The 10,694-nt window shown below is 35.0% G+C and overlaps 1 protein-coding gene across 4 annotated transcripts; it reads left to right on the top strand.

Annotated features, from left to right (window-relative positions):
• Nucleotides 1–1,423: 1,423 nt before the first annotated feature.
• LOC120258869 (thylakoid lumenal protein TL20.3, chloroplastic) lies at nt 1,424–10,418 on the top strand. 4 transcript variants are annotated; one of them, XM_039266322.1, is made up of 7 exons: nt 1,424–1,645; nt 1,722–1,890; nt 1,996–2,028; nt 2,889–2,995; nt 3,372–3,406; nt 3,855–3,983; nt 9,942–10,418. In XM_039266322.1, the coding sequence occupies exons 1-7, from the start codon at nt 1,528–1,530 to the stop codon at nt 10,131–10,133; spliced, it is 783 nt and encodes a 260-aa protein (XP_039122256.1). In that variant the 5' UTR covers nt 1,424–1,527; the 3' UTR covers nt 10,134–10,418. The 4 variants fall into 4 exon arrangements, with proteins under 4 accessions (XP_039122256.1, XP_039122257.1, XP_039122258.1 ...); XM_039266323.1 differs by having other exon boundaries at nt 1,425–1,645; nt 1,999–2,028; XM_039266324.1 differs by lacking the exon at nt 1,424–1,645 and having other exon boundaries at nt 1,749–1,890; nt 1,999–2,028; nt 2,879–2,995.
• The last annotated feature ends 276 nt before the right edge of the window (nt 10,419–10,694 follow it).

Below are 10,694 nucleotides of genomic sequence, written 5' to 3'. Positions count from 1 at the left end.
CCTATGGTTAAAAGCATCATTTGGTAATAATTAATTAATATATTAACAATCTATATAAAATTGAACTATTTTATTTGTGTTTTTAGTTGTTTGTCTTAAATGGAATATTGTTTTAAAATCACCATAATTGTAAAACCCTCACGCCAAGTGATAAAATTTAACTAATAATAATAATAATAATAATAATAATAATAATAAAAAAAAAAATAATGATTAAAATTAAGTAATTAAACATAATATGTTAAATGTTCCATACATATCTATTTAATATATATATATATATATATATATATAAATTTTTTATTTGTATTTGAAATTAAATTTTAAACTACTCCCACAATAAGAGAATGGTAGCTTTATTTTCCTCTAAATGAGAGATTGAGTGTTCAACTCTCTCTCCCTCAGGCAACAATAGTTGAGGATTATGGTTGATCTAAATTTATAAAAAAAATATATATTAAAATTTGAAAATAAACTTGTAAACTGCCATGGACCTCCCAATGTGCAAAAGGGTAATGGAGATGTGTAAGGATTTTCTCATAACCACACTTAGCAAAGCTAGGTAAGTCTTTTAGAATTAAAAAAAAATATAGTTTTTATTTTATTTTATTTTTTATTTTTGACAAAGATAGATTAGTTAATATGAATCGTTCGTCTATCTGTAAGAGTAAAAAATTTTCCATATCTTGTTCTGTAACTGTTTTTCTTCAATGATATGTGGTTTATTCACCTTTAAAAAAAAAAAAAAAATTCCATATCATGTGTATTCAAATTATTTCATGGTTATATTTTTTTTATATCATTTTTATTGATTTCATTTAATCAGTCATTATCTTTGGAAAGGATTTTTTTTATTATTATTATTTTTATTATTTTTTTTTGTCAATAAAACTGCATAGCAGTTAAGAACAGAAGTTGGACTAGCCTAACAAATAAGGTGGAGTGGAGACAAGCAGTGGTGGTATAATAAAAATAGTCATTATGTTCATGCCGCTGGGCAGTCTCTGTTGCTTGCATCAGATGAAATTTAATTTAATTATAATAAATAAATATATCCGGTTGAGAAACAAATAGTTTCTCGTGGAAAAATAATCTATTGCACAGATAAGAAGGCCCCCTAACAGTCGCAACTCAGAGGTGAGCTTTGCACTATGTTACGGTCAGGTCACTCCATCATACATTGCATGAACCATGAGCTCTTATTGCGCAGTGAAAAAGCAAGGTGAATAATAATTAATAAGTGAAGGGCATCAACGAGGCCAAGGTTGAGACGATTACCTGGACAAGATCTTGGTGGACCTTGCAAAGATACCCAATTTAAGGAATAGCTTGGGCCCAGCCCACCCCCAACATTTGTTTGATTTATGTGGTTACGTGGCCTGTGGTTTCATCACTGAAAATAGATGCCCTGCCTGCCTGCGTGTGCGGATCAGAGCCAGAATTAAGGCCACTTTTGAGAATAGTGATCCACCTCCTGTCTGCTCCATACTCTCTTCTCCTTCCCAACTCCGCTCACTCGACAAAGCCATGGCTCTGACATTGGCCTTTTCGCGGTCCATCCACTGCCCCCCTGCTATCCAATCGCGACCCTGTTCTCCACGCGTTCGATGCTCCACTCCGAGAGTTTTCGCCTGCTGTTCCTCGGGTTGGTTTATTCCCAATCTGGCATTTCACCGAGCATCCCTCCTGCCCTGCCTCATACCCAGATGTCCTATTTACAGGTCAAATGAAGTGGCAAAAGGCGCTCGTCTCCACCTTGGCTGCCACTGCCATAAGCTTCTGCGGCACCGGGCTATTGCCGGCCGTGGCCGACCTCAATAAGTTTGAAGCAGAGCTTCGTGGGGAGTTCGGGATTGGTTCCGCTGCTCAGTTCGGCTCCGCGGATCTCAGGTGTGGTTCACTTCTTCTTTATTTATTTATTTTTATCAATACCTCTTTTCGGATCCAGCTTCAGGCTATCCGCGTCTTCTCTGATGATGGTGTCTTCTTATTAAGCAGGAAGGCGGTTCATGTCAATGAGAACTTCAGGTTATCTTTTCTGTTCTTGTGATTTATTCGTTCTGTCTTTCTTTTGCTGTTTGATTGTACTGCCTTTCACTTCTACTGAAGTCCATGTTTCGCCTGGTTGAATTTGCAAAAATATATATATATATATATATATAATATTTACTCTTCCTATATTTCTTCCCGAAGTTTACGCCGAATAGGGTAAAATGGTAAACAATTTGTAATTCCAGTACAATTGAATTTAAATTCAGATGTGAGAAGCTGCTAGACATTTAATGCCACATGATAAAATCTTTTGTGATACGTATTGTTGTAACGCGGAATGACATTCTTATACTTGAGCAAGGCCATCAAACTTGGTGTAACAATTGAAGATGGGCTTACTAAGTGGAAACTTTTACGTGGTTGAACGGTTGAAAACCCGGTGAACTCCTCCTTAATTATACTGAACCTTTGTTTTAAAGGATTTGGTCCATCCATTTTTTTGAAATTTGGTGTAACTCTCGTGTCCAACCAATTAACATTTGTTGTAGATCATCTGGCTTAATTCACCATCAGCTGGAAGTAGCACCATAAAACCCTCTGCCCTCTTTTCAAGTTGACTTTCTAATGACATTCTTTTTCCTTCCTATGATCGTAGGTAATTAGCATGTTTATATTAGTTTGATCCTGATATATCATAACTAGATCATGGATGATTTTTTTATGCGAACTGCTGTTATGCATAGTTCACATGAACTGCTGATTTAATCTGAAGTGATCCAAATAGTAATGCTTATCTCAAATCCATAATCCACAAATCTGCGGGATTGGAAATAACCAATTAGACTCAGGGCATATGTGTATTACTGTGTCTTAGCAGTATCATCAGTTTTCTGCAGGCGTGCTAACTTCACTTCTGCTGATATGCGGGAATCTGACTTCAGTGGTTGCACATTCAATGGTGCTTATCTGGAAAAGGCTGTTGCTTATAAAGCCAATTTTACAGGTATTTAGGGTACTATCACTATCTTAAACAATGGTACTTCATGTATTAAAGAATTTTGTCTCCTATACTCTTTATCTATTTCTATAAAACCTCAGTTAGTGGGCTATAATTTGTTTTCCTGTTTCCTAAGAACACAAATCAAGTGGATCTGGCAAGTTCACTACATGCTATGCTAAAGAACCAGATTTGATGGTTTGCTTGGTTTTATGCTAGTTTTTGCTAAAAATTTATTTTTGCTAAGCCAGCACAATGAGATTATATATGTTCATATGAATTCAACTTTAACAAAAATTTGCATGATCGTTAAGCACTAGCTCTCTTGCATTGTTGCAGGCATCAGCTGATTCTTTTTCTGGTTTTCTATGATATAATGCAGGTGCTGATTTGAGTGATACCCTGATGGATCGCATGGTAAAGACTTTTGGATTATATCGCAACTTTTGGCATGTGTACACAATTCCATTAATTGTTTATTTTTCTCCCTTTTATTCTTTAAAACTAGAAGCATTTACTGTATTGTGATCTATTAATCTATTAAGAAGCAAGCCGTGTTTATGTTTGAGATGCTTTTAATATAGTTGCTCAAGTAAGTTAGATGAATACTCCCTTACCAGTAGTCAGTACACAATTCATGTTTCAATTTTTCGTTTTCAATGGGTGTTTAAAGGATCTCAATGTCTAAATAGTGTTCTTGGTAAATACGGTCTATTAGGGATCAGTGATTCATGCAGGGGATTCCTTTTTAGCCTTCTATTGGTCAACAACAATAATATGATGTAATTGTTTCCACCTTTTCTTTTACTCTGAAGTAGGACCAAGTGGGTCATAAGTGGTAAAGATCTGAAAATTTTCTTATCAGGTTCTGAATGACGCCAATTTCACAAATGCCGTGCTAGTTAGGTCGGTTCTCACTCGCAGCGATCTTGGTGGTGCAATCATTGAAGGTGCTGATTTCAGTGACGCTGTCTTGGATCTTCCACAAAAGCAGGTTTGTTTATTTGAAGGAGTTTTGCATATCCTCAAAGCGGAAAAGAAGACGCGTATTATTTTTTATTTTTTTATAAAAGATGCTTAGTAATTCAGATGGTTTAGTCGTTCCTGTCCATGACATGTTTCCCACCATTAAATTAGGTCATCGCCTCCAAATTTTGAAAGCCTTCATGTAATTATTTTTTGGTTTATCATTCTATTTAGTCCACGATTATGGTCAATCGCCCGATTTAGCTCCCCTATTATCATGTCCCCCATAAGTCCTTTCTATTTTGATTTGGCAATAGTCCTCCGTCAAACGTACCGTCCATTTGTCGTTCGACCGACGCGACGTACTATTAACTCTTTGAAAAACAATAGCTTTAATTGCAGATTGTCCCTCTATTATAGTGAAAGTAGCTCATCTCTATTATTGCTCTTCCCCGATCCCCCTATTTTACCATTTAGTGAAATGTAAGTCCCTCTTGGGGACTTTTTAGTGACAAAACGATACGGAGAGAGTGACTTATATTTCACTAAACTAGAAAATGTAGTGATCCCGTACTGACAAAAAAATAATAGTGTGACTAAAAAGCAAGACTTTCACTATAATATGAGGGAATGTATGGGCATTTTTAAAAAGTTAATGTCGCCATCGCCGCTAGCTCAAACTGGCTCAAATGGATCACTGTTTGACTCTAAGGACCCTATATTGCCCAAATGTCAAAATAGAGAGACTTATAGGGGACAAATTATAATAGGGGGATTAAATAGGCAGATTGATCATACTACAGGGACTAAATAGGGTATTAAACCATTATTTTTCTTATAATTAAATATTTTTTAATATTTAATTAATATCATATAATCTCAAATAATTTTAAAAATTTAGAATAATAAAATCTAATATTAAAAATATTTTTAATTTAATTTTTAATCAATTCCATATTTCCTTTTAAACTATTTTTTTTTTTAAATTTTAATTTTTTCCCCATCTTCTTTAATAGCTTATATCAAGAATACTGCATTTTTTTTTCTAAGATTAATCTATTTTTTAATTATAAATAAATGGTATTAAAAAAATTGGCTTATATGGGCATTTATTAAAAAAATTTAAATAAAAAATAGTTTATATTAAATAAATTAGATGTCCCATTTCGAAATCGGCTTTAGATTTTTTACTTAGCTTGAGCTGCCCCTGCTTACACACTGCTTACACACTGCTGAGGACTCTTTGACATCATTGTGTTTTCTGTGTTTCTTCTGACAATTGATGTTCTGCAACTAATACCTTATACAATAAGACCAGTGTATTGAATCAAAGGCCCTTTGACAAAATTAATATTTTTTTGAGTTACATGACCTTACAGAATTTTTAGGAACAAAAAGTCTAGGTGATGATTACTCTAATGACCGTATATATTTTTACATAGCATCCCAGGTGTTGCTCTTGCCTTTCAAATCATTAACTCCTTTCCATTATCTCCTCTCATTTGTCCGCTCCACCTGTCCTAACTTTGTCTTATCATCCTTCAGTTTGAGGATTACCCTCAAATATCCAATGACTACGTGATTTTGTTGATACACAAGTAGATAGTTTTGTTTATGCTTGCAGATTGTTGTTACCTTTCCTTATAAGGTGACAACTGTACCTATGGCTGATGACTACGTACATGGAGGAGAGGAATGGGGGGTGAGCTAATGTGGAAAGAGGGAAAGAGTGTAGAGCATATGAGCGGAGCTTTTTCGAATGGTGTGAACCAATCAGCACAAGATAAAGGAAAGCAAATCATGGAAGGACAGGTGGACGATGGGATGAAAGAGTTTGTTAAACAATCAACGGCTGAGGGAACAGAGGAAAACAAATCATTTCTTCCCTCCGTTCCCTCAGCCGTTGATTGTTTATTAAACTTTTTCATCCTATCGTCCACTTGTCCTTCCATGATTTGCTTTCCTTATCTTGTGTTGATTGGTTCACACCATTCGAAGAAGCTTGCTCACGTGCTCTGTACTCCTTCCCTCTCCTCTCCTCCATGTGGTCATCAGCCATAGGTACAACTGTCACCTTAAGAAACATAACAATTGTATGATGATTCATGCTTTGATTGGCACCCGAGACTCCTTACAGTTTTTTCCTTGTTGAACAGTTTCATTGTTACATTCTTATGTTTTGATAATTAGTATTACAAACTTCGCTCGTCACTCTAGAAAACGCTTCTTTTGCCAAATATGTTCCAAATATGCCCCATCTTTTCACTTGTGATTATTTTGCCGGTGAAGGTAAATAATCCCCCAATCTAAACTACTCCCAGATTAGAGCTATTTTTGCAGTGGAGTTCTAAGTCCTAACCTCAAGCATTGCTCTACTTTGGAGCGTGTTAAGATAATGATGTTTATTTTAGTTTGGTTAGGATATCTTTGGTTTAAATATTTAAGTTATTTGTGTGTTGATTAAAACTCAAATTAGTAGAGATTTTTTTTTTTTAGAATTTTACCTTTATAAAAGCTTCAATGATTATGAATAAAATGTGCAGTTTCTTCATCTTTTCTTTTAAGTTATCAGTGGTATCAAGAGCCTAGGTTTTCAACAAAAGGGAGAGTTTTTTTTTGTAATGAAGAAATTCACAATGTCTGCAGACAACTTTGTGCAACCATCTATTCCACGCTTTTGATGGTCACTACGATCATCGGAGCATGTTGATTGAAAATTTCTTAAAAATCCAAGGAGATTGGAATATTGTTGAATCTCGGAGCGCAAAAACCGGATGTTGGAGTAGTACTCTAGGTAAGCATAGCTGGAAGGAACTCGAGGCATCAAAGTCGAAAGACTTGAATGCGAAGAATTACTTATTTTAGGCCATCGATCGATCTATTTTTTGGAGACGATTCTTTCGCAAAGAAACCTCCAAGGATATATGGGATTCGATGAAGAAAAAAATATCAAGGCTCACTGGCGGTGAAGCGACAACTTCAAGCCTCGAGAAGGGATTTTGAAAAATCTACTGTATGTAAGGATGGAGAATCATAACAATTATTTTTGTAAGAACCATGGGATTGGCCAATAATATGCTGCTTTCATGGGGAGAAGATGGATGATGTCACTATTGTTTGAAAAGATATTGCGATCTTTCGACAAAGAAAAATTTGACTACATAGTTTGCTCAATCAAGAATCAAAAGGACATAGATGCACTCTTAATCGATGAACTTCAAAGCTCTTTTATTAGTTCACTGAACGTAAGATCAACCGTAATTTTATTGCTTTGAGGAGCAGCTTTTGAAGGCCTCTACAACCAACAACTCTTAATATTACGAGGTAGAGGTCGAGGTGGAAGTAGAGGAAGAGGAAGAGCAGATAGAGGCTACGTAGTGGCAAATGTAAACATACGATGATGCTTATCTACAAAGTAAAGGGAAGAGGATCGAGGTCAACAATTTGATAAATCTAAAATTGAGTGTTTTTAGATGTCATCGATTTGGTCATTACTGCTCGAATGTTATACTAAGCTACCCTAATGACGAAAAGACAAAGGAGAAAAAGTTAAATTTTGCGTAAAAATAAAGAAGTCGAGACTTTGCTAACGACAATCTCAAGATAGTCGAGCATCTCACAAGTCGATATTTTGGTTTGTGGACACTCGAGTTGTAGCAAACTATATGTGTGAAAGTAAGTCCTTCTTTTCTTACTTAAATGAAGATTTTCACTCTACTGTTAGCTTTGGAGATTGCTCTACGGTGAATGTGATGGGAAATGTTGATATTAATATAAAAACCAAGAATGGTTTTGTAGAAAAAATTTCTAATGTTTTTTATGTTCCTGACTTGAAAAGTAACTTACTGAGTGCTGGTCAGTTGCAAGAAAATGGATATACAATTACTATTTAAAAGAGTACTTGTGAAATATATGATCTTTGTAGAGGTGCAATTGCAATTGTGCCAATGAGTTCAAATATGTTGTTTCCTATAAAGATTGAATGTGCTCAACCTTGTTTGATGGCTAAAACAAAGGACCCTTTATGGCTATGGCATTATCGGTATGGTCACTTGAGCTTTGGTGGATTGAAGACACTCCAAGAAAAGGATATGGTGATAGGGCTTCCTAAAATCACTATTCCCTCCTAAGTTTGTGAAGAGTGTGTTGTTGGCAAACAACATCGTACTCCTTTCTCTCAAGGAAAGTCTTGGAGAGCAAAAGATGTTTTAGAACTTGTTCACTCTGATATTTGTGGACCAATAAATCCTACTTCTAATGGAGGTAAAAGATATTTTATTTCTCATTGATGATTATTCTCGGAAAACTTGGGTTTATTTTTTACAGGAGAAATCAGAAGCTTTTAGTGCATTTAAAAGCTTAAAGGTATATGTTCAAAGTGAAACCGGGAAGCATATTAAAACAATTCGCACTGATCGTGGAGGAGAGTACTGCTCGAAAGACTTTGAAAGTTTTTGTAATTATCATGGCATCCGAAGAGAGCTCACAGCTTCCTATTCCACACAACAGAATAGTGTATCAGAAAGAAAAAATCGAACCATCCTCAATATGGTGCGAACCTTGTTAACAAAGGGCAGAATTCCGAAGAATTTTTGGCCAGAAGCAGTGAATTGGAGCATTCATATCTTGAATAGAAGTCCTACTTTTGCTGTTCAAAACAAAACACCAAAAGAAGCATGGTGTGGAAGAAGACTAGCAGTAGATCACTTCAGATTTTTTGGTTGCATTGCATATGCACATATTCCAGATGAGAAAAGAAAGAAGCTTGATGGTAAGGGCAAAAGTGTGTTTTCCTTGGGATTAGTGAAATATCCAAAGCTTTTAAATTGTATGATCCATTAACAAAGAAAATTGTGGTGAGTAGGGATGTTATTTTTGATGAGGAGAACACTTGGAATTGGAGTGAGCAACGGCCTACTTCAATTATAATTAGTGATGAAGCTGAAGAAGAAGGAGAGCAGGTCCAACATCAAGAAATTTCAACTAATGAAGCCTCAATTACTAAATCCCCTATTACTTGTGTCCGAAAAAAGCTGGCTTGGATGACAGATTATGAAGTAACAGATTTCAACCAATCTGAAGACCTTGCTACTCACTTTGCTTTATTTTCAGATTGTGATCCTTTATCTTTTGAAGAAGCTATTCAACATTCAAAGTGGAAAAAAAAAGCTATGGATAATGAAATTGCATCCATTATAAAAAATAAAACATGGGAATTGACTGACCCTAAACCCTAAACTTCCCAAAGGGCAAAAAACAATTGTTTTAAAGTGGGCATACAAAACAAAATTAAATAAGAAAGGAGAGATGTCAGATTTGATTAGATTTACATATACTAATTATGCAGGAGATTTAGATGATCGGAAAAGCGCATCTGGTTATGTATTTATGATGGGTTTTGGAGCTGTCTCATAGTCATCAAAGAAGCAATATATTGGTATTCCTTCAACTACTGAGGTTGAATTTGTAGCAGCAACAACATGTGCCTCTCAAGTAGGGTGGTTGAGAAATATTATTGAAGAACTTCAATTCAAAAATGAAAGCATTCATGCAAGAGAGATAACTTTAAACTTATGAGATAAACATAAGTTTAAGGGAGGGTGTTAAGATAATGATGTTTATTTTAGTTTGGTTAGGATATCTTTGATTTAAATATTTAAGTTAGTTGTGTGTTGATTAAAACTCAAATTAGTAGAGATTATCTTTTTAGAATTTTGCCTTTACAAAGGCTTCAATGATTATAAATAAAGTGTGTAGTTTCTTCATCTCTTCTTTTAAGTTATCAGAGCGAAGCTTTATGCTTGTGATTCAGATATTATGCACACCACATGGCAGAACTCTGGAGGAATATTCATTTCCAGCAAGCACCTCATTAACAACAGTGATATAGGCTGATTCTCGCCTATGTTTTTTTTTATAGTTGTATTTTATTTAATCCCATTCAGTCGCTCCATGAGGTGTACATTTTTTAAAAATCTTTTTACAGGCACTGTGTAAATATGCCAGCGGGACCAACCCAACAACAGGAGAGAGCACAAGGAAAAGCCTAGGGTGTGGCAATAGTCGCCGAAGTGCCTATGGGAGTCCCTCTTCTCCTCTTCTTAGTGCACCACCAGAGAAGTTACTCGATCGGGATGGGTTCTGTGATCAATCTACTGGTCTTTGTGACGCAAACTAAAGGTCCTCTGCGAAGAGTCGAAGACCTAACACCTGGTGTGTGTTCATATACTAATTCATATATATATATGGATTGAGGGAAAGCATTCAGCTGTGGCGATCATTGACTTTCTTGGTAGTGTAATGTGGTTTTTTGGTTCGTCTTTGTCTGACCGTGGTCCATCATCACTTCATTAACAACTCGCAATATTTTGTTGCAAATGTCTTGTACTATACTTCTTAGTAGGTTTTAGCTGACCAAATTTTACTTCATTACACTAATTCAAATGAATTTTATTTTAGTTCATAGCAGACATTTATTAATATTAATTTACATTTTTATTTATTAAATACATAAATCTCATTTATGATGATATGTAGTAGTGGATGATAATTAGTGGATTAGTCCATCAAATTACCATTCAAATATATACATAAATAATATTATATTCATATAGTTTTGTTTTAATAAAGGGGTATTTTTTCAATGCAACTTCCCTTTCTTTTTAGCTATCAAAATAGCCCCCAAACAACTTTATTCACTCACATTTTAAAAAAGTTCAAAATATCAAAATAACCCCTC

This window comes from Dioscorea cayenensis, chromosome 4 (assembly GCF_009730915.1).
Source record: "Dioscorea cayenensis subsp. rotundata cultivar TDr96_F1 chromosome 4, TDr96_F1_v2_PseudoChromosome.rev07_lg8_w22 25.fasta, whole genome shotgun sequence".
Lineage (NCBI taxonomy): Eukaryota > Viridiplantae > Streptophyta > Magnoliopsida > Dioscoreales > Dioscoreaceae > Dioscorea > Dioscorea cayenensis.
This window is presented reverse-complemented; position numbering and strand designations above follow the sequence as displayed.

Bases quoted from the DNA above. Each gene is read 5' to 3' on its own strand.
- LOC120258869 (XM_039266322.1), top strand. From the start codon at position 1,528: ATGGCTCTGACATTGGCCTTTTCGCGGTCCATCCACTGCCCCCCTGCT. The intron at 1,646-1,721 runs GTTGGTTTATTC...TCCTATTTACAG, and splicing joins TTTCGCCTGCTGTTCCTCGG to GTCAAATGAAGTGGCAAAAG. The intron at 1,891-1,995 runs GTGTGGTTCACT...CTTCTTATTAAG, and splicing joins TTCGGCTCCGCGGATCTCAG to CAGGAAGGCGGTTCATGTCA.